Source organism: Lepisma saccharinum, chromosome 30, assembly GCF_977018435.1.
Source record: "Lepisma saccharinum chromosome 30, izLepSacc3.1, whole genome shotgun sequence".
Lineage (NCBI taxonomy): Eukaryota > Metazoa > Arthropoda > Insecta > Zygentoma > Lepismatidae > Lepisma > Lepisma saccharinum.
In genome coordinates, this window is record NC_139258.1 from 28,738,014 (window position 1) to 28,762,891 (window position 24,878).

Genomic DNA, 24,878 nt, shown 5'->3' on the forward strand with positions numbered 1-24,878 from the left:
GAAATCCATGTCTGAGAAATGGAAGAAATCAAGATGAACACGCTCAAAAGGCTGCGATGCAATAGGCCATGTTTCGAATGCGGTACCTGGTACATTGGGCCTGTTATTGTATCGCAAACATGTGTCACACGAAGATGTAACCCTTTCAATATCTTCATTCATCGTGTTCCAGAAGAACGATGAACGAGCTATTTCCTTCATTTTGCATGTTCCCTGGTGGAATTTGTGTAACAGAGACTGGACACTTTGTATACAAGATTCAGGTACAACTAGTCTTTCGCCCACGAAAATACATCCCTTCTGTATGTGGACATCATATCGCCTGTCGAATATTTTCCTGATAGGATGACTTTTTGTTCTCCCTATGGATTGTGGCCATCTCCTTTGAACATATTCGAAGACTTTAGAAAGCTCAGGATCACGTTGTGATTCCAGCGAAATGCGCGTCAACACCGAAGATTCAATAAGATTAAGGACAACTGGCTCAGCTGTCAACTGACATGCGAAATCATCATGATAATCATGAACTGGATCATCTGCAACACAAATTCTAGATAGAGCATCAGCCAACTCAACATGCGGCGTGTAAACAGTTCTGAAGTCATATTCTTCCAATACTAACTTCCATCTGTTGATTCTGCTGATGGCTAAAGCAGGCAGGTTACTTCTAGGATCCAGCAGGTGAGATAAAGGTTTCGAGTCGGTGAACGCAACAAAATGTCGTCCAATGAGATACTTGTGAAAGTATTTGACTCCATGGACTAATGCAAGTGATTCCCTTTCTAATTGAGTGTAGTTCCTTTCCGCAGCGGATAAAGTACCGGCCATACACATGATAGGCTTTAGGACTCCGTTTATCTTGTGCATTATGGCTGCTCCCGTAGCGGTAGGAGATGCATCCGACATGAGGTATAAGTCTTTATCAGGATCATATACTGTGCGTACTAAGTCCTTAGATAGCAGATCCTTGACATCCTGGAATTCCTTCTGATGAACATCTGTCCATGACCAGCGCACCCCATTCTTCAACAAATCATATAAACTGGCAACACAGTCAGCTAGGTTTGGCAGGTACGAAGCGTAATACGTGACCATACCGAGAAATGACTTCAATTCGCCGACATTAGTGGGTGGCTTACATTGAATTATTTTATCAATGTTTTCTTTCAGAGGACGAATTCCCTCCTGTGAAAGAGAATGTCCCAGATACTTCACATTTTGTACAAAGAACACAGACTTTTGTTCATTTATGCGGACGCCATAATCGGAGAAAAGATTTAGCACCTTTCGTGCGTTATCATAGCACTCCTCAAGAGTAACTCCTCCCACTAAAATGTCATCTTGGAAAATGGAAACCTTGTCTACACCCATCAATATCTGCTCCATCGTGGCTTGAAAAATTGCACTGGCAGAGTTTACTCCGAAGGGAAGCTTCAACTGTCTGAATAACCCGAATTCCATGTTGAAGACAAGAACCTTCTGAGCCTGAAGAGATAGGCGTAACTGAAGGTAAGCCCTTCGAAGGTCAAATGAAACGAACCAACAGCAACCAACCATCTTGTTGAAAAGATCCTCTATTCTAGGTAACGGATGTCCCATCTTCCTGAGTTGCGGATTAACAGTGTTCTTGTAGGATACACATAATCTTAATTCACCGTTTTTCTTACGAACAACAACAAGAGGAGAAGCCCACGATGATGATTTGATCGATTCAATGACTCCATCGCTAACCAACTTCTGTAATTCATCTTTGACTGGGTCCTTTAGCGAGTACGGGACGTCATAATATCTCTTGAATACTGGTGTAGCATCGTCCTTTAATGGCAAATCTATCTCAAAACGCTTGATCGACTTGGACATGTCACCATCAAAAGGTATAGGGAAATCTTTCTTTAGATTCGCAACCAGTTCCTTTATTGATGACGATTCAAGAGTATTTGAAACCGTCTGAAGAGTATGTGAAACAAAGATGTTTCGCCATTCAGGCATGAAAACATCAATCCAAGACAAACCCATAATCGAACGATTCAATTTTGTCTTAACAACAATCATATCTAAGTTATGTTTCATTCCTCGAAATATAACTTCAACATTAACTTTTCCTAATACACCAAGATGGTTGCCATTTGCTGCTTTCAAGACGATAGGAAAATTGCATATAGTGCAACCTCGCAATGAAGACTCAAATTGTCTGCTATCAATTAAAGTATAAACAGAACCTGTATCCACTAGGAATGGAATCTTAGAATTGTTAACTTGTAAGTCGACCAACAACGATCCCTGTGTTTGCCAAACAGATTCACTCTCTTTAGTGATGAAGGTAGTGAAAATTTTTGGACACAGAGCATTACATTGGACACTAGCGGCGCTGTAATCAACAAATTCGCTCTTAGATTTTTCTTCTTGATCATCTGCAAATTTGTGATCTATGGGAATGCACGGCACATTAAAATCTGAAAAATCAATGGATGATTCTCGGACCATATGTTTGAAATTGCTGTGATTGTTAGGTACAATGGAAGGTTTTGAATTATCTTGCATATCAATAGATCTTTCATTGATACCTGTGTTAAGCACAATGTTAGTGCCAGAAACCAATTTGCTTTTACTAGAATTGTTAAATTCTCTCTTCTTGCAGGCAGTCAAGAAATGATTTTTCTTTTTACAATATCTGCAAGTAGCCCCAAAAGCTGGGCATTTCCCGTTAGGATGAAAAGAATTACAATTACCACACGGTTTACCAGAATCATTGTTTGATTTGTTACCAATATACCTTGAATCAGTTCTATTTTGTCTGATGTTCATTCGGAATTTGTCCTTGTACCTGTTTTGTATTTGCGAAGTGACTTCAGTTGGAGTTTCAGAATATTCCACAGCATTCTTTGAGCGACTTTGATTAATAATTCCCTCATTTAATTCTAGTTCATCGAGATACATGGCCGTATCTATTGCTTTTTTTAAGGTCAAATCAGGATCTGATAACAGTCTGTTTCTAACGCGCACACTTCTCATACCAAGAATAAATACGTCGCGACACATTGAGTCGATGAGATCACCAAAATCACATTTTGAAGCTTGTTCTTTGATTTGCACAATGAAATCCGGAATGTTCTGATTTTCTTTCTGTTTAATAAGAAAGAACTTATGCCTTTCAAGCACGAGATTTTTCTTGGGCTCATAATGGCAGATCAACATTTGTTGAATTTGGGCAAGACTGAGTTCTGATATAGATTATGGTTGTATGAGATTATATAAATCAGCATACGTTCTGTGCCCTATTGCTGCTAATAGAATATGCTTAGCCTTTTCATCTGGAATGTCTGAACCTTTGCAGAAATGCTCGAATCTATCACAATATTGCTTAATACTTTCCTGCTCCCTGCAGAATTCGGAAAATTGAGACAACCTCTGCATTGTATATAGAGATTTTTACCTCCAACAGACAACTTGAAGAACAATAACGAGAAATGTGTAGAATTACGAGAAGTAAGTATGTTCCAAGATCCTCGTCGCCATTGTTGAGTTTCGGGTTCTTTCAGTTCTTCAATTACACAAGAAATGGAGTCAGGAATAAAACAGTATTAGCAACATGAACGTAAATGTATAATTTAGGAACACAGTAACATAATCAGCACAATAACTTACATTGTGATATGAAGATACAAAGTTGCGTCGCACAGGACGGCTATATCATATTGGACATGTTTGACAGGAAGAACGCACAGACTAAACACCAACAACATTTAATAATCAGGTCTGGCGTTCGAGTTCAATCAGCATACGACACCACCCATTATTGAATTGTACTCTTGTATGATGTTTGGGCATGGTACATTTAGAAATTGCTTCATTTTCTTTTCCCATCTTCTAACTTCTATTACTGGTTCCAAACTAGCATAGGTAGATATGAGTATCACACTACGATTGTCATACCATTTCACTATCAATATTCTGTCATCTGTGTCTCTTCTATAATCAAAAGCTCCTCTGCCATTTTTCTTCAAATCTTTGTCACATAGTAGAGGACATCCATGTAACCTGTTGACACGTATGGTGCCCAAATAATGCAGCCCTTCTTCCAATAGTTTATCGGCCAATGGCACAGAAGAAAAAAAATTGTCAGCACAAACAATGTAGCCTTCGTTTCTTGGTACTTGCGAAGTCATTTTGAAAACACTGTCTCCACCCAGTCCGTACAAATATGGATTGGCTGACTTGCCTTCATAAACTTCAAATTGGTGAAGAAATCCTGAGCTACTTGCTCTTCCCCACAATTTGAATCCCCATGGATGGGGTTTACCCTTTATATATTGTCTTAACCCTGGACTTCTTGTGCCTGTGAATGGCACAATGATTTCATCAACACTTTGATGTTGTTCTTGACTAATTTTTGCAAAATTATTTTGTAATTGGGAAATGAATGGACGAAGTTTCCACACTTTATCCTTTTTCTGATCATCTGACACCTCTGCATTATTTGTAAAATGAATGTACCTACACAACTTTTCAAACTCATTCCGAGACATTACATCTGCAACAAGGTGATACCTACACTCTCTCTCCCAGTAAGATCGAATGTTAGGCATCTGAGCAAGACCCATTCTAAAATACAAACCAATAAACTGTTCAACGAGTTTGGAATTTACAACATACACAGAACCAGTTTCTTGCAAATAATATATACTAGTTTCTTTGGCTATTTCTTCAATCATTTCACTAGTGATAAACTCTTTGAAGTACAGTGGGATCCATGAGTATTACCGTGCAAATTGTCCATGACTATTTTCATTATTATTTTTTTAAAAACCTATGTGTTTTTAAGCGTCGGATTTTTATGTATGCTGGTGAAGAAGTTGTCAACAGCTTGTTTTGAGTTTTCTTTTAATTCTTGAAGCTGTTATTGGGTCAAATAAAGTGCACGAACATGGTGATGGACAATTTGCAAGGTAATACTCATGGATCCCACTGTACATGTATGGTGTCCACTCATCAGAAGAATGACATTCAACATTACCTTTAAATTCAGGGTATGGTTTATTCAAAGGTACCTTCCTCCATTTGTAGGAACTTTGTCTCTTACTAGAATTATTATTTGACCTGCTGTCGACACTGTTGCATGGATCTGATTCAGAATCTTGTCTCTTACTAGAATTATTATTTGACCTGCTGTCGACACTGTTGCATGGATCTGATTCAGAATCTGTAGTCAGTTTCATCTTCTGAATTTGATAGAGACTGGGTTTTGTTTTTATGGACTTCAGCTTCTTCTTCATCATCATCATCACTGAACTCAAAATCACTTTGGACATCATCAAGGGCACTAAGAATGTCTCTGGCATCAGTGAAATGACCTCGGTACTGTAAAATATACAAACAAAAGTCAGTTTAGTTGCTGCTTTATATTTTTTTGTCACTACAGTTAATGATACATTATACAATGCATTGTGTATGTATGTGACATAACATTACAACAACAACCAAGATTTACATAATTTATTCAACATATCAGATATGAAATTAATGCGAAATAACATGTATATCATAACTTCTCTACTTTCAAATTGTACCAAGAGTTTAGCTTCATTGACATATCTGTTTAGTTATAAAATGTCATTATAATCAATTGATATCAATTTTCTAGATGAAGGACAGTCTGTTTATTATTATCACTTTCTGCTTAATACCCCAGTTATAATACTAGATTTCTTCTTGAAATAGTTCTAAAGCAATAACACATGCAAAGATAAAAATTTAGAATTAGAATAAAACATAACTATTCCAAATAATGTACATTAGTTGCAGATATGCAACACTGAAAACATAGTTGCAGATATGCAACTCTGGGAACATATGGTGCAATTCTAAATGGAATTCCCAATGTTGCATTTGTGCAACATTTTTTATAACTATATTTTCTCAAAGAATGTACACTAAAATCACTAATATACAGGGTGTCATTTTAATGGCACAAACGGACCACAGATTCGTGTAGAGGACATGAAAACAAACAACTTTTCTCAGTGACATTTTTCACGTTGGTGCGTCAATTCGACGCTACAGCCGTTCAAAAAAGACCGTTTTGCCGCCTGGATGCTGGCAACCCAACACAACATTTGATCGTATCTGTGACGTCATTTCCTGCGGCGAAACAGCGCATGGTAGGGTTGCAAGGAACACACAAATTTTGTGAAAAATGACAAACTACCAACCACATTATTAGCTGTAAAACGAAGCGAGAAACGCGTCCAGTACACCGAACATCATAGCCTACCAGCCAGAAGATTAGCAGTCATCTATCAGAGGAAGGGGGAAGTGAACCAACGATATGAGAAATGGTAAAAACGTATTCAAACTGAAGAGTCAATATCGGATTTTGTCTCAGCCTACATGTCAAATATCAACAACAATAACTTTATTGTACAGTGGGATCCATGAGTATTACAGTGCAAATTGTCCATGACTATTTTCATTAATTTTTCTCTTCCATCCTGTGTGTTTTAAGCGATGGATTTTTATGTATGCTGGTGCAGAAGTTGTCAACAGCTTGTTTTGAGTTTTCTTTTAATTCTTGAAGCTCTTATTGGGTCAAATAAAGTGCACGAACATGGTGATGGACAATTTGCACGGTACTACTCATGGATCCCACTGTACTTACAACTTACATGTGGCTGTTTACGCCCAGCTACATGTCAATTATATTTGCAAATCTCGTTGCAAGGTTGATATCTACAGGTTTGTGTCCAGATGCCTTGTGGTACTTTGTGCTGATAACGGAAGTATCTGAGGTTCACGTTGTTACATTACGGCTAAAACACGTACAACCACAGTAACATTCTAATGATGAATCAGTAGCGAATATACTGCACTGTTCACAGTTGCAAACTATTACATGTGTATCCGGTGCGTAGATAAACACAGTCGTCGGAGAGTTTCTTTTACTACTATTTATATCCCTGTATTTTCAACCATTTTTGTCAATTGCCTCATAATGCCCTGAATATACATTATATTATGTGTTGCTTACCTTTGTGATATTGAGTTCTTTCATTTCTATTTTGTCATCTGTTCTGTCTGTCACAGACAACTAGTATCAGAAGGACGAAGTGGATAGACTAAATTGTAGATGCCAACTTGGTAACTAGATTTGCAAATATTTGACATGCAAGCTGATAATAAATTCGATATGACCACTTTCACTTGAATTCTATTTTCTGTCTACCATTTTTCGTATCGTTTGTTTACTTCCTGTTAGGTTACAGAACGTTTTTTCTCGTTTTGTGTTACGGTACATAATGTGGCTGATTGTAGCTATGTCATTTTTCACAGAGTATGTGTGTTCCTGGCAACCCTGGAACGCATCGCTTCACGACGGGATATGACGTCACAAATGCTATCAAATGTTGTGTTGGGTTGCCAGCATTCAGGCGGCAAAACGGGCTTTTTTGAACGACTGTAGCGCCGAAACGACGCTCCAACGAGAAAAATGTTACTGAAAAAAGTTTTGTTTTGATATCCTCTATAAGTTTCCGTGGTCCGTGGGCGCCATTAAAATGACACCCTGTATAAAAGAAATGTGAAAACAAAATACTAAATTAACAGAAAATTAATTATCTCCCAAAGAAAACTCACCGTGATGCGTTTGGTTTGTCCATTCAAAGATGACCCAGACGTGCCTGGTACTGCATCCATATTGAAACAACACACAGTGACAATTGACTAACAGTTTTCGATGACGGTAAAGGTTATATGTCAACAAAATATGTTTTTTGTACAGCACAAAAGTCAAACTTAGCCATAGACATTTCATATTACTAGAGAACTCTATACAAAACTTTAAAATCGGAATATGAGATGACGTTGCATATATGCAACGTATGGCATTACTGGGTTAAACTGTAGATCACAGAGTTGCTCTTCTTGTTCTTCCAACAGAACTGTATTCATGAATAAAAGATAAAATGCCAACCCTGCCGATGTCTGGGTGTGCATGGGCATCATGAAAGGACAGCACTTGACAACATGATTCTTTTGGAGGATGTGAGTACAGTAGAAAATCACAGGCGATAGAGTAGGGTGGGTGTGTGTGTGTGTGGCAGCACTTGGAACCCCATCTTTGCAATGGCGGTGGTTGTTTCCAGATTGCTATCCACTATCCAGGCATATGTTATGTTGCAAAAGCACACCTTTCGTCCACATCTGTTGAATGGCTCTACTCAAAATCTGCAGTGTGTGGCCACATAAAATAAATAACCTGTGGGTCAACCGCCCATTGAGGGCCAGGGCCTTCCTACCAACTGCCAGCCTCACTCACACACCAGAGGTGGGAGATCATCCGACCAGTTACAGAGTGATGTGTGGTCAGCAAGATGAACCCCCAGTCATTATTGTAGGTTTCCATGACCAGGTTACACTACTCATTCGTAGCTCCCCAATTTCCTCACGATGGTGTATGGCCACCAGACCCATTCATAGGCCAAAATCTCGGGAGAAAAGTTGTTACGCTTCCCCCAGGAGGATGGAACCTGCACTCGTCTTGAAGCCAGAGCCCAGAGCATGATGCTTTAGACCGCACGACCATGGTGTGAGCAGGGGCCACATATGCTGTGGAGGTCCCTGGTTCGAGCCAGTCGATGAGGATGATGCCCTCAGTGTTCCAAGAGCCCATTTGCTTGCAAGCTGAGGATGCTGTCCGGAATTTCTGGTGTTTCCATTGCACAACTTTTGTCTCTGGCTTATGGTATTGGAGCCATTAACAAGGAGGTTCCTGGTACTGCAACACCCACCATACTTCCCAGACTATTGCCTGTGGATCTCTGTGGTACTTGCACCCTCCTAAGAGAACCATGTCATCCAGTGTTGTCCTTGCTGACCACCTTCCCTGTTGTCAGCGCACACAAAGGAAATGCACTGTGCTCATGTGGTTTGGCCCGCTTCTGTTGTGCTGATATCAGGTGATAGACCAAGATACTAGTGACTGCCATGGCAAGACTAGGGTTACCAGACGTCTGCTTTTTCCCGGACATGTCCTACATTTTAGCCTTATGTCTGGCATCCGGGAGGCATTTGAAAAATATCATTATTGTCCTACATTTTGAGCATCACATAATATTAATTAGGATGTGTTTCAGTTGAAAAAAAAGAAATGATGCAAGTTACAAGTCCATGGACTGCACTCCCAAACTCTATAGTGGAAGTTATTTTGATTCAATCATTGCCCAAAAAGAGAATAAAAGTTTATGCTAGAAGAGCAATGTAAACAATTATGAACAAAGTTTTGAGTCCTCATATTGATGATGTAACTGTTCAATGCATGAGGGTAATTTCTTGCTTTGGGGTTGATAGTGATCGAACCAGATGTTTCCCATTCTTATTCAATATTTGGATTGTAAAGCAGGGGTATAGAGAACAAAGTTATTTAGGGTGTCTACCAGTCATGAAAGTCAACAAGTAGGTCCAGAAGTAAATAAATAGTCAAGAAATTTTACTTGTCAACAATTTTGCTATCACAATGACTGATTAGTCGATTTAGTTTATTTTACTTTACTTTACTTTTCTGCAGCTTTGGCTAATCGCGAAGATGGGGGTGGATGGTGGTGCGATAAGATGGATGTAGGGACAATCACAAACACATAGGGACAACAACAGCCCCACATAAGATTATACTTTCTGTGAGTATGTACAAACACCAGAGCATCGCTAGTCTGCCAAATGCATTCTAGTATTTATTAATATATAAAATAGGTCTAAATCTCTTATACAGCTTCAGTTTCATTTCAACTGGGCTTTGTGTTTTTTTCATTAAATAAATATTTATTTTCTTAATTGATAATTTCCAACTTTACCTAAGTAGGGATTGAATAAATAAAGGTTAAGAAAAATGCCTGAAAAACTCAAGAATTTTTGTTATTCAACTAAAAGCTACGCAAGATGAAACTTCGGGAACCATTTCAAATACGGTAATTGCTGAATATTTGTTAGCCATCACAGGACATAACGTAAATGTTCAGACATTATACTTTCATTACCATCAGCACAACGTACTCACAAGAGAAATATTTCTTTTCATAAAGTCTGTAAAAAGTTTGGTACTGGTCCACATAATTTCAAAGAGTTTGACTGTCCAATCTCTAGAGGCACATATTTTTGGTAATTAAAAAAGCAAAATTTCGGTACAAAAACTGAGTCAATTTCGGGTTCAAAAGCGGTAAATAAAATGAAATTTCGGTGTTATAGCGGTGAATAATCACATGAAAAGTGCTATATAAAATGACATTTTGGTTTTAAAATTGTGAATATAATCCTAAGTTTGATTTAAAAACTGCACTTATTACACAAAATAAACTTATCCCTTCTAATAGCACATTTATGTAGTTACCAGAGTATTAAGTTTATTCCTGTGTAAAGGCGTTTATTTTTGCTTCTCAAATATTTACAGCAGAATTAATCACTTTTCTGTGAATTGCATAACTTGCAGGATACTTCAGACTTCAGAAAGTGTCGTGTCGGTATATAAACGGTAAATTTTGTGTTTAAGAGTTCATTTCGCATTATTTCGTGACAAAACATGGTCACAAAATGCATCTCACACCTTTCAAAAACATGAAAAATTAACACTACAATGTGTTTTTTCACATTTCGTTTTTTCATCAAAAACGAAATATGCATGCCCCTACCAATCTCATAAATATATATAGTTTGACTGACCTGAAATTTTGAGAAAAATTGGCTCATCTTACCAGTTAAAACGTGTAGTAAGAGTGCATTGTTTAGTATGATTACAAGTTTGGAAGTTTTGCATTAAAGAATTAGTTAAGAAATCTTTTCTTTAACTATTAAGAAATCTTTTCTTTAACTAAAAAGTGTCTATTTTAAATTACTCTCTAACGTGTTTTATAGAAATATGTATTATTTATTGTGAATGTTTTGTGTCCTACATTTCCCTTATAGCGATCTGATAACCCTAGGCAAGCCCAATGGTCGATCATGGAAGCAGGGCAATGAAAATTGTAAAAGATTATGATATGCCTCTCGTATAAGAGAATCATAATTCAAGTTGACTAAATGGCAAACAGTTATTTGCACAACTTAAGAATTCATCAAGTTGAGAAAATTGTCCTTTTTGCGAATTTTACCACACACACACGTATTTATATAGAAAGCCAAAAAATGCACCGGCATCTACAAGCTATGGCAATGCACTCGACCAACCAAATTGATACTATTCCTGTTTATAATGGTTTTTGCTCCTGATGGCATATACAGTAGAACCCCGATTTTACGTTCAGGATTTTAAATTTTCCCACATTATACATTCAATCTTTGGTGGTCCCAACATAGCAAAATAATGTAAAATTTTCCTCAATTTTACATTTTCCCTCATTTTAAGTTTGTTTAGCTTGGTCCCCTGAAAAACGTAAAATCGAGGTTCCACTGTAGTGTTTTTGTTTTCTTCTCCATTTTCAGCACCTAGGCATGCAATGCCATGCCTTTCATGCTGCATTTTAGTGTTTTCTGTGATTTTCCAAAAAAAAAAAAAAAAGGACCACAAAAGAACATGCTAAACCTTAAGAAGTCTATATTGTGTAATGAACCTAAATGCATTCGGCACACAGAGTGGTTCAGATCTCACTTTAAACTGTAGATCACAGACTTGCTCTTGTTCTTTCAACAGAACTGTATTCATGCATAAAAGATGCCATAACCTATATCAATGAAGGTAGTCTACCTTTGAAGCCAATTGGTCACAAGGATAACAGCAATGCAAAAACACAATATTTTCACCATGTTTCCTGCACCACATTACACACTCCAAATTGCCTATCAGAGCATGAAGTTAACTTAGAAAGTTAAAGTTTTGCCAAATGCAAGGAAATCTCTTTTTTTTCCTTGCATTGTGTGCAGGGTTGGCATTTTTTTAAAAACAAGAACCGAAAAAAAATGTCAAGAAAATTCAAGAAAGGACTGTGTTCCTAGTTATAAAGTAAACGCTTGACTAACTTCATACAATACCCATTTTTGTTAATCTTAAATCTCTTCAAGAAGCTTCAACTAATTCACAGTTGCCAAGTCCACTCTATCCATATGGTACCAACTATTTGACATTTTACAGTGAATGCAACAAAATATTGACATTAGCAACTATGTACACTATATTAAGTGAGAAACAAAACAGTTCCGTCCATATTATTCAGGTTTAAACACTTGTCAAAAAACCTAGCCAGGTGTTTTACAAGAGACCCTCCACATTCATCATAATATGTTTCTTTGTTAATTGAATATAAATTTTCAGCCACTAAACAGATTTCTGTGCACAGTAAACAAAATGACGGATTGAATGAAAAGACAAAGCTACAAGACATGCAAATAACCACAGATTATCATACAAAGTCTAAAGAAACATGTTGAAAACAATGTATTTTAAACATCTGTAAAAAACAAAGCCATGTGTTTTAAATCTTTAAAACAAATCCTAATTGTGTGTATGTATGCTCAACACTTGCAAAAGGTGTCGTAGCATCAACAGCATGAATATTCTGGTTCCAGATGTTAAAAAAAACAAAAACTTTTTCTTCTATTTTTTACTTACAAACACCAACATACATATATAAACATTTGAATTACATAACAATCCTTGAAGCACCAAGAAATTCTTCACTAAATTTGATTTACCTTTAGTAGTCTCATTTTTATGTAAAAAATCATTAGAAAAGGACATTATAAAAATCCATTTAAAGCAATAAATTAATATAAATTACAAGATACTCCAAAAATAGAAAAAAAGTACTGAAAATGCCTGGTAAAGTTACCAATCATTTTCATCACTGAGGTCATCGTCATTTTTTGAGCCTTTGGTGGTTTTGTTTAATGAATCAAAAAGAACATCTCGCACTTTTGGCCGAGGGTCCGATTCTATTGTAGTCTTCACAGCACCAGCTTCTCCCAGCATCCACTCCAACTCTGCAATAATGTGCACACATTTTAGTAACATTGTCAGGCTTTATTCTAGTGAATTAAATATGGAATCATAATTCCAGCACTGATACCCATTCTTGATTCTTGGTGGAGGCACATTGTGCAATGGTTAGATCCTAGTTTAAACTATAAATTGTCCTACTTAAGCATAGACCAATTTTAATTGTTTGTTCTAGCTTTTGAACAATAATTTAATTGGTACACTCCTGTTCAGTAAGGGCCATCTCTCCTGATGTAGTGTATAGTGCCACAGGCATAACGACCTGAGCATACCCAGTCCTGTACATCATACTTGCACATGGAGGGGAAGATCTGAAGATATGGGAAGGCTTTTGGTCGAAGATTCTTTTGTTTGTGGTTACACTATAATCAAGGGGTCAATCACCAGTGGAGGCACATTTCACAGTGATTCTGAATACTGTATCTGTTCAGCAAATTTAAAACTTATTACCTGTTTTGATAAAAATGGCATATCCTCGCAAGCATGCCACTATCTAAACAAGAGTGTGCATACTAACCAATTAAATAAATTAATGTCAACTTCATATTAATGATTACCTAATGATCTTTAAAACATAATGTATACCACTATTTGTAATATGTGTTTAATTATAATTATTACTTATTGCTTCATAACAATGCCCACCTTAATATAACTGTGCATACAGTGGATACACACTATGTGCTCGCTCTGAAATTTGAGGGTGTAAAACACCCATTGTATATTCTGGACTTGGTGCCATCGGACTTTCACTTGTTTGGACCTTTGAAAGAACATTTGCAAGATAATAGTAAGTTTGCAAATAATAACGACATAATGGAGGCCGTGCAAAGTTGTTCAAAGGCCACACCAAAAAGCTTTTTTCTAGATGACATCCGCAACCATGTATACAGGTGGACCAACTATGTTGCAAAGCAGGATGACTATAGTTGTTCCGGCCAGAGAATGGACTTGGGAATTCTTTTTTTATCTTTTCTGTCAAAAGCCAAAGAGGGTCACATGAACCGCTGACCCAATTGGCTTTGTCCAGTTGCCATGGTGACACATTGCCAAATTTTTCGTTTTGAGTTGTTTTCGAAACAGGTGGCACCCTCACCAAGGCCAAGCATAGCGGTGCCTAATGGTTGCCGCAGTGCAGCAAGCGAATAGGTCTCAGATTCCCTTCCTCTCCATGAAATGCGAGCGAAGGGGGAATGTTGACAGGAAGAGGTGTCGTGTACGACTGGCCAAAAATCAGGCAACACTGCTATCTCCCCTTGAACTGGAGGCGGAAAGTCTGGGTTTCCTCAAGTCCATTCTTTGGCCGGGTGGACTTTAATGCAAAAAAATAACGAAGGAGCTAAAGGGCCTAGAATGAAGGCAAAGTGAAATTGTTAAGATGCACCGAATAAACACACTCTCGTGTCATTTACAATCCCAATTTCATATTTTCATGCATTATACATTCAATGTTCATGGTCCAAATACCAGCAAAGTGTTTTAAAATTTTTCTGCTGCATTTTAGTATTTGACTTTGGTCACCTGAAAAACTTAAAATCATAATTCCGCTCGATGCTTTTCATGCAAGTGGTCCCAGGTTTGACTTCTGGCGAGAGCTGCAAAATTTTGGTTCACCTAGCATCATGAGGGAATTCGGGAGCTACTCAAAACCAATAGCAACAGTTTCTGCTCTAATGAACTGGATAAGGGGGAGGGGGGGATTGAACATGATGTGTTGGTCATGCGTCATCCAACAAAAAGCTGCTAGGCAGGCCTTGACCCTTCAATGACCATTGCGCCACAGGACTAAGTTTACTTTTCTAGTTTGACTAGACTATGAGATATTGCTACTTACTCTTAACAGAAGTTCTTTTACTTGAAAATATTAATTAATTTATACACATACCGTCTATTGTAACGTTCATTCCTCTAAGTTCATGTGGTCCTACAATCTGTTTCTTCATCTCGCCTTCAAAATAAATAAATATTGTGGGAAGGTTCTTGTCTGGGTAATTTGGTATGCATGTCGTTGATATACTCTTCAAAAATTTTGTCGTGGGGAATTTTAAAGCAAGCTGAGTCAAATACTGGTTTAGGAGAGTGCACAGAGGAATCCTGTGAAGAAAAAATGAGTTTATTAATTATTTCGTGTCAACTTCATACAGTTTAGTTATTACAGGGTTGCCAGTTATTTGGCAAAACAAATTCTCTGGAGTTTCCAGGCAATTTGCAGTACATAGCAGACCATTCTGTAGAGTTAAAGAAACGTTTTCAGTGTTAAACTTCACTCACTATTCATGAGAATCAACTTTATTCAACACTTGGAAATAAACTAACAAAATTAAAGTATAAGTTAATCAGGAAGCTGGTTCATTCCTAATTCCTGGAAAGAACATACACCCTTTATTTTCCTACACTTTTCGATAAATTTAAAGATTCCATGACTGTTCCAGTTCAGTGGGAACCATGCATTATATTTACATTTTACTGATTTGTCTCGGGGTTTTCCTGATATTTCTACTGATACTGATAACCGATATTTTACTGATCGAACATAAAATTTAAAAATGGTCCATGAAGAAACTTTTAAGATATGGATACATTGGATTTGTGATACACCAATAAGTAACGACTAATATGTCCCATTGCTAATATTTGAACAATATCAAACAAGTGACTTTTCTTAAATTGATGTATAAAAAAGTTTTCATTCATTTATTCATTGCTCTTTTTACTCATATTTCAATATTTATGTCAGAATGTTACAATACTGAAATATATATATATATATATATATATATATATATATATATAAAAGAAAAAATAACATGCTTGTAACTAATCTGTAGAGGCATGCATATTTCGTTTTTGATGAAAACACGAAATGTGAAACAACACTTCGTAACGTTAATTTTTCATGTTTCTAAAAGGTGTGACGTGCATTTTCCTACACTGTTATCTCACAAATGGATGCGAAATGAACTGCAAAATGCAAAAAAGACTGAAACACGAAATTTACAGTGATTTACCGACGAGACAATTTCTGAAGTTTGAATTATCCTGAGAGTTATGCAATTCATGGAATTCTGTAGAAAATACCCCCTTTATACAGGAATAAACATAATACTCTGGTAGCTACATAAATGTGCTATTGGAAGGGATATTTTTATTTTGTGTAATAAGAAAAACAAATTTAGGATTATAGTCACAATTTTAAAACCAAAATGTAATTTTACGTACCGCTTTTGAACCCAAAATTGACTGTTTTTGTACCGAAATTTTCCTTTTTTATTTACCAAAAATATGTACCTCTACTAATCAGAATTTAAAATATACACTATGAGTAATAAATTACAACCACCCATTTGTAATGAAATATTCAAGTCCAAAAATTTTCTCTCATTCTACCAGTTACTTGACTGGTGCATCTCTTTGGACATGGACCTGTGATGACATTTCCAACTGCCACAATGGACCACAGGATTGGCAGGGGTTACTACAATAGCGCAGCTATGAGAATTTTTTAAAATCTACCTCACGTACATGGGACATCATCAGTCAGTGTACAATATAATGACATCTTGCATATCAAGAAGGTGGCTGAAAGATGGGTTCCCAGATTGTTGACTCCTTCCCAACAACAGCACTGTGTGGAATGTTGAACATTTTGGACCTACGCAAGAGAGATGAGGAGGACTTTTTAAAGAAACAGATCAATGGCCTTGGATGAAACTTGGGCATGTCTATTTGATCCTAAAATGAGGAAAACATGCCTCATCATCAACCCCCTTAAAATATTAAGGTGCAACAGTCATCCACCAAGGTATTGTCTGTGTTGTGGAACTACAAATGTATGACATTGGTCCATTCAATAGCAGGAGCATACTACAGGAACTAGCTGCAAAAGTTATGTGATGGTATCAAGAATAAAATACTAAGTTTGCTATCAAAAAATGTCTTGCTGCTAGCTGACAATGCACAGCATGCTGCAGCTATGAACCTTTGCACCATTCACCATATTCACCTGATCTGGCACCTTCTGATTTCTACCTCTTTCCAAAATTGAAGAACCACTTTTGGGGAAGACATTTCAATGATGATGACGATATCATTACTGAAATGGAGAATTGATTTTCTGCCAATTCTGCAAACTTCTACGAAGATGGTATCAAAGAACTGTTCCAGAGATGTGAGAAGTGTGTGGCCATAAGAGGTGGATAAGTAGAGAAGGAAGAATCGGTGGATGAAATTTCAGCTTCTTGACACACCCAGGTCATAGGGTAAGAACGTTTTGGCCTCCCCTCGTAAAAATGAGATATCACTAACAAAACATTTCTTACCCTTGTTTGTACAGGTGCAAAACAACCCAGATTCCTTCGCCAGCCTTGTTAACCTGCTGGACATAGTCTTCTGCACTAATTTCCCTCACATCTCTGAACTGTGTTTTCATTGCTTGAACTTTCATCTCGTTTATTCTCTTCTGACGATACTCTAACAGAACTCTCTCGTCTTCCTCATCTTCCAATTCATCCAGCTCATCCAAATTCATCTCATCAATATTCTTTTTGCCTGTAAACATGAAGAAAATAGTTCATACACTGATTACGCAGCAATTCACATACAACCTGAAAGCAAAGAAAAGTGGCAGACAGGAAGTAAAATGTAACAATCTATGTGAACATGTGAGGATGTTTCAAAATGTTATATCAAACGCAAATATTCAAAATGAGGAACCCTCATTTCCAAAAAAATTTACAAGATGTTCATGCACCCAGACAGGTAGGAGTGTGCATGTGCCTAAACTGACTTGTATATGAAGTGAAATCTTTTTAACGTGTAATAGACTATTTGCAATTTGAACTTCACTGTATCATCTTGTGTATACAATGAGTTACCAACCCATGCCACCCCCTCTTCCTCCACTGTGTTTAGCATCCCAAAGCTATCACGCCTGCAACCACCTTCTTCATTCTGTAGAAGAAGCGAGCCCAAAATTATGTCATGCATTTGCAACACTCAGAAAGTTATTTTCTATTATTTCTTGCCCAACAAATCCCACTGATACACATCCCGTGTAACAGGAGGTGCATACTCAAATTCTGCCCGAACAACACAGTTTTTCTCAGTGTCGCAAAACGTTCCGTTACAAAGTGAAAAATCATGGGAAATGGTCATTTCACTTTTACAGTTTTTTGTAAAAAATTATTATTACCAAAGAAATCCAACCTGATAATTAGTATTTGCACCTGTTTATATATACACGTTATACCCAGTGACATAGTGAAAGCATGCAAGGTTTCATGGAAGCTGTTCGAATTATTCCAAGCATAATCATAGCTCCCCAATTTCCCCATGATGGTAGGTTGCCACCGGTCCTATACACAGGCCGAGAACCCAGAGACTGAACCCATGCTGTCCCGAAGTCGGAGCCCAAAGCACAGCACCTTAGATGGCACGACTACAGAGGAGGACATGAGTAAATACAGTAATCAAATTGTTCTAGTACTAAGGCACATTTGCGTTCAAAGGAACACGTACTGAAACTGTCCATAGGCAAAGCTCTCGACAAAACCGAGGATACACTGTGCAACACCACCAATATAAAGCAATCTGTGATCGTCCACAGGATATAACACAACAATGAATGAAACTAGTCATGGGCAATTTACATCCACTGTGTATCTCTGAACATTCCTTGCCTGACAGACAATTTTAACCAACTTATCGACATTATTCCATTAGCACACGCATTTAATAAAACAATACATGCATATTTTGTAAAATAATTCATTATTCTAAAATCTAACAAGTATAAGACATTGAAACAATATATATTTGTGACAAATTTCTTAATTTTACTGCAAACATTTACAAATCACATTAGTATTTAGGAGTGAAGAAAATATATTCCGAACCTTGTCCCTGTTTCTCCTTAATGGTTGATTCCACAAGTTGAACAACTTCATCTTCTGTAATCTCCTTCTCCTTTGGTGGCAAAATACCTTTACTGCGAAGGACATCATTCCACTCTGTATCTTCATTTGGGTCCTGTAGTACATACATACACATACATATGGATCACACGAGGATAAAAATTACTAGTAGGAGCACAAAAAGAAAGCCCCCACCCCTACATCGTCAACCCTGCAGAGCACCAATATCGTAAAAAGAGGTACTGAACAAAATAATCTGAACCACAGGTAATAAACCCATCTGAAATGACTGCCCTATGGCAGCACAAGAGGAACAAATGTACATGAACTCCAAAAAGAGCGAATTAGGTAATGCTTTCTTAACTTCTGTTAAGCCAACAATCAAGTAAAAAAAATTGTAAAACTTCAAATTGCGTGTTCAGAAACCAAAAGGGGAGATTTCTTCTCCATTCTTTTTTAAATTGGCAATTAATATTACACACAAATTCACAACTTGAATGCTCTCTTTTGTCCATTATAGGCAAACCATTTACTTAATCACTTCATGCAAGTTTTGCGCAATATGTAAAACAGGAAAGGAAGGAATACATAAAAAGGAAATCAGAAGACTAGTACTAATTAGGTTGTAATGTACATTGTGTCCTTTAGTAAGCTCCAGACCCCTCCATTCATTATTCGGGCCCATTTACCCACTGTACTCCCTCGAAAATTACGTTGAAATTTGTATTAATCCACAGATTTTGATGTTTAACGTAATATAAAGTTAATTCAATCACAAGGTATGACCTGCGTATCGAAGTAGCCATTCTTAGTTTTCAGTAGACTCTGATATAAGCTTCTGGCAGATTTTCATGTGACGCTGGAAGGGTGTTTCGTTTTTGGGATCAAATGTTACATGATCAGGAGTTACAAACACTTAGGATGTTTTATTAATGCTAGAGCTATAATCTGATCCACCTAACAAGGAAAGCATACATATGGTACCTCGCACCCTATGAACGTAAAGTACATGGCAGCATCCTAGATGACTGTAAACGATTGGCTGTTGACAAAGACCCATGTAGGAGTATAGGCCTAAGGAAGGGGAAGAATCGTTCTCCAGAAATCAGTACGTAATCACTATACGACGCATGCTTTTAGAAGCGATATCGGGCGGGGCCACACAGAGGGTGTGCGTGGCGATCAGCCAATGGCAGGAGTGCAACGTTGTACAGTTAGGAGACTGCGGCACGGAAGTTAAAAGCCGTGTTCTGTATTTTTCTTGCACGCAAGAAGTTTTCATAAAATTCGCCACATTAAGGTTCATCATACGATGGGGAAATACATTTTGAACCTGACTGCCCAAGTCCCATGAATTTCCGTCGCGTACAGCCGGAGTTATCGTTCCTTGAAGAAACAAGGGAAACATCACCTTTCATTTCCTTCAGCCTGTTTTTTTTTCGTTGCCACCGTGTTGACGCAGCTGAGTTGTTGTGTCTAGGGAAAACTGTGGGTGTTAAATTCGCCTCGATATAAACAATGACCCTTCATTGTTCTGGGCATTCTCGAATATTGAAAGTCTGGGTCAGTTTGAGTTCATCGTAGCAAGGCCGGTGTAAAATTATTCACTTATCGTTAACTCGTGCGCCACAAAGAACAGTTTGTGAAGAGATTTAATACAGCCCTTTCGTGCAATACGTGTTCCATGTGTTCTTTTTATTTTAAATAATGTCACTCTCAATACCTAGCACCAGTAGTACAGGCACCAAGGGTGCAAAATCTAATCATTAACCTCCAGGAGAGTGACTCGGAAATCTGTGACAAGAAGACCGAGGAAGACAACGAGAGCGGTGATGAATAAATACCTTCGAGCTTCTTTCAGGTATGGGTTTCTCGTATATGCTACAGTGATGATGATATAATCCCGTGTAGAAATATTCACTATATTATTTCACTGTACTCGTATATACTGTGCATGCATTATCAAAATAATGGACACATCACGAATTTTCTGTCCTTCCCTTGCGCTAGCAGTTAGTTTGGCAACAGCACAGTGGCACTGGCTGGGTATTGGCCGAACTCATGTTCCTTCTAAAAGCGTGCGCTGTATAAGACTCTGACGTATGCATTTACAGGCACAAATAGAAATGAAACCAGGTGAAAAATGCCCAGGTACCATGATTAATTCGGACTTAACATCGGAATTTAATAATAAAATAGTGCACCTAAACATAGTACAATTTATAATTTTATGCATGGGTAAAATTTCAGTAACTGCCAAACGTCTGAAATTCCTTTATGTTCTTCTTTTTCACATTGGTACTTATGTATTCTGCATTCCTAAGGATTCTTGAAGGTACCATTTCTTTTTTTGGTAAGAATTGACAATATAGAGAAAGTCTCCAATTTCGTTAATTTTCAGTATACTAACTAATTTTGGCCTCCTAAACACGAATCTGTTGTAAAAAACCGAGGGTCACGTCTGGAAATTGTACATTTTGATGAAAAATTGTTTGTTAGCCCCAAAAACCATCCACGGATAGCCCCATAAACCATTGACGTTAGCCCCAAAAACCATTCATGGGTAGCCCCACAAACCATTCACACGAGGTTAGGTTGGGCCTGTTAGGTTAGGTTCCATTAGCACTTATTTCACCCCTAAATTCATCGAAAAAATAGGGATCGTACTAGAATTGAACATCATAAATCATTTTCTTGTAAAACAACGGCGTGATTGGACACAATGACAGGAGATTACATTTTTGTTCGTAAAACTCCGCATATACACCTATATATAAAAAAAATTCAATCGGCTTTTTTTCTAATTTTCAGACGTGACCCCCGGTTTTTTTCAACAGATTCGTGATTAGGAGGTCAAAATTAGTTAGTATACCGAAAATTAACAAAATTGGAGACTTTCTCTATATTAAATTCACTCCCTTTTTTTAATGCAAATAATCTCAATTTCAGACATATCAAGTAATTTTTGTTTGTTCGTTTTCACTTGCGTTACACGAAATATGGCGGAGAAATCTTGGTACTTGTTTACTATCCTTTGGACACATTTATTTATTTTTACAGAAGAAACTACTTACCGTAATAAGTTCCTGTAGCATTGTTGAACATCGGGAAGGTGTTTTGTGTGATGTGGGAATGTTTCATAGCTGAAATTCATGTTGTTCGTTGAAAATTAATTCTCCGACGGAGAATAGCCCTACGAACCATTGGCACGTGGATAGGTTAGTTCTGTTAGGTTAGGAAACACAGTTAAAATTTGGTGTCGTGTTAGTATGAGGATCTAGAAATTGGAAGTAATTGTGAACCATTGGCGCGTGGTTAGGTTAGTTCTGTTAGGTTAGGAAACATAGTTCAAATTTCATCAAAACAATGTTGATACTCCTTCAGGAATGTTCCGCGAAGCAGATACGCAAGTACGAATGTCAAAAATTGACGAAACGAAAAGATTAGAGGTGTCCGAAGGATGGTAAATTTTTATCGAAATCTTGACTAGCATTGTCCATGATCAGTGGTTATGCAGTGTTGCAACCTTCATCATCGAAAAATACCTACTTTCGTGTTACTGATTTTGTATATTTTTTTTCAGGTTCGAAAACCCCACGAATCATGTACGGATAGCCCCACGAACCATTCACGAATAGCCCACGAACCATTCATAAATAGCCCCACGAACCATTCATAAATAGCCCCACGAACCATTCATAAATAGCCCCACGAACCATGCATAGCAAGGTTAGGTTAGGTTAGGCAAACAGTTAAAAGTGTCATGTTCTTGAAAAACAACGGTGTGGTTGGAAACACTGACTGGGGGTTACATCATCGAACGCACACAACATTTGATTCACATACTGGAAGGACATAGAGGTAACAGCTTTCGTGCACTGGAGAGACATTAATCTTCAAAAATACATGATTTACCGGCAAAATAAATTACCCAATGGAAAAAAAAACTTCCACGACCTTTCAAAATTGTACGGAAAGTACTTTCGGTAAAATTTTCGTTATCCCCAAAACGTATTTCTTCAATTTCACAGGAGAAAGTACTTACTGAAATGGGTTTATTTATACTTTAGGAAGGCCTTGGAACTTTGTTTCCACCTCGTTGAAATTTTTTTGCCGGTACATCATGTAATTTTTGACATTAATGTCACTCCGATGCACAAAAGCTGTTCCCTTGATGTCCGTCTACTACGTGAACCAAATATTTGCGAGCGTTTCATGACGTAACAACCGGTCAGTGTTTCCAAACACGCGGTTTTGTAACTGTCTAACATTTCTAGAACATAAATAAACGTGAGTTACTGTTCATCATTTCTGATTACGAACTTGCGACAACATGACGTGCACAGGATCAGTGGCGTGCTCAATGTGAGGTTGATGGGGGTTATAAGCCCCCTTTCGCCCAGTATCTCTAAGGCTATGTATGAATGGTTCGTGGGGCAGGTTCGTGGGGCTATTTATGAATGGTTCGTGGGGCTATTTATGAATGGTTCGTGGGGCTATCCGTGAATGGTTCATGGGGCTATCTGTCAATGGTTCGTGGGGCTATATACGAATGGTTCGTGGGGCTATATATGAATGGTTCGTGGGGCTATTTATGAATGGTTTGTGGGGCTATCTGTGAATGGTTCGTGGGGCTATCTATGAATGGTTCGTGGGGCTATCCGTGAATGGTTCATGGGGCTATCAGTGAATGGTTCGTGCGGCTATTTATGAATGGTTCGTGGGGTTTTCGAACCCGAAAAAAAATTCTAATTTTGAAAAACAAATTTAACTATGTTTGCCTAACCTAACAGAACCTAACCTAACCTTGCCGTGCATGGTTCGTGGGGCTATTTATGAATGTTTTGTGGGGTTTTCGAACCTGGAAAAAAATACAAAATCAGTAACACGAAAGTAGGTATTTTTCTATGAAGGAGGTTGCAACACTGCATAACCACCGATCATGGACTACGCTAGTCAAGATTTCTCCGCCATATCGCATGTAACGCAAGCGAAAGCGAACAAAATAAAATTACGCGATATTTCGAAAATTGAGATTATTTGCGTGCAAAAAATGGAACGCGAACTTGAAGAACCTTGAGGAATGCAGAATACGTATCAATGTGAAAAATACGAAAATAAGGGAATTAGAGACGTTTGGTGGTAACTGAAAGTGGCCGCGGTGGCTCAGTCGGTAACGCGTCTGACTACCATGCTCAAGGTCTCGGGTTCGATCCCTGGCCGGTTCAAATCCGGGAACTTTTCTAACGGTGGAAGTGGCCCCGGCGCCAACCCAGCGTCGAATAACATGGGTACCTGGGGGAAACCCTGGGGGGTAAAGGCGGTCAGGGGCGTAATGCTGATCACATCACCCTCACTCACGACCGGATCAAGAAAGTGTGGGGCGTTACCCACACACCCCCTATACGCCTTCATGGCGTGGTGCTATGCACAGGGGAACACTTTACCTCTTTTTTACCTTTTTTGGTGGTTACTGAAATTTTAATAAACAAAGTTCTCGTTGCACAGCATGACCTATTTCTCAAGCTACACGTGACTCACACAGAGTTTCCAAACGGCTGGTATATGAATGCAAAATATTACCCAATTCTTTTGAAAGACTACTCAATACTTTAAATTAACATCCTCTTAAATAACCACGAGCAAATAAATAATACACAAAAAACCGTACAGACTTAGTGAGAACCTCACAAAAGCTCTGCATTGAATGCAATTTGCAGAAAAAAATCAACAAATTTTCATACAATGATTATATTTTCTTACCATACCTGCATGTTCCAAGTTGATAACACACCCACTATATTACATAAACAAACAATCTAAAAGAAAATTACACGTGCTTTCTACAAATGACATACGTACATACGTAATGGTTTGCTACTAGTGCTACCTAGTGTTGCCACCACAAATCTAAGACCACTATTCTATTTTCCTGTGCAAGGAACAAAATTCCCTGTTTGGTCCAATTTCCCCCATTCATATGAAAAAAAAAA

The 24,878-nt window shown here is 37.8% G+C and overlaps 1 protein-coding gene across 2 annotated transcripts; it reads right to left on the reverse strand.

Moving 5' to 3' along the window:
* Positions 1-12,713: 12,713 nt before the first annotated feature.
* On the reverse strand, positions 12,714-24,787 carry viaf (viral IAP-associated factor). Of its 2 annotated transcripts, none has more exons than XM_083115057.1 (5): positions 24,649-24,787; positions 18,868-19,000; positions 17,293-17,521; positions 14,859-15,067; positions 12,714-12,957 (listed from the first exon to the last, which is right to left on the reverse strand). In XM_083115057.1, the coding sequence occupies exons 1-5, from the start codon at positions 24,649-24,651 to the stop codon at positions 12,803-12,805; spliced, it is 729 nt and encodes a 242-aa protein (XP_082971183.1). In that variant the 5' UTR covers positions 24,652-24,787; the 3' UTR covers positions 12,714-12,802. The 2 variants fall into 2 exon arrangements, with proteins under 2 accessions (XP_082971183.1, XP_082971182.1); XM_083115056.1 differs by having other exon boundaries at positions 24,654-24,781.
* Positions 24,788-24,878: the final 91 nt, after the last annotated feature.

Excerpts from the sequence above, each read along its gene's own strand:
- viaf (XM_083115056.1), bottom strand. Across the intron at positions 15,068-17,292 it reads TTGCACCTGTACAAACAAGG|GATTCCTCTGTGCACTCTCC; the intron begins GTAAGAAATGTT and ends TTTTCTTCACAG. Across the intron at positions 12,958-14,858 it reads AATGAACGTTACAATAGACG|AGTTGGAGTGGATGCTGGGA; the intron begins GTATGTGTATAA and ends ACATTATTGCAG.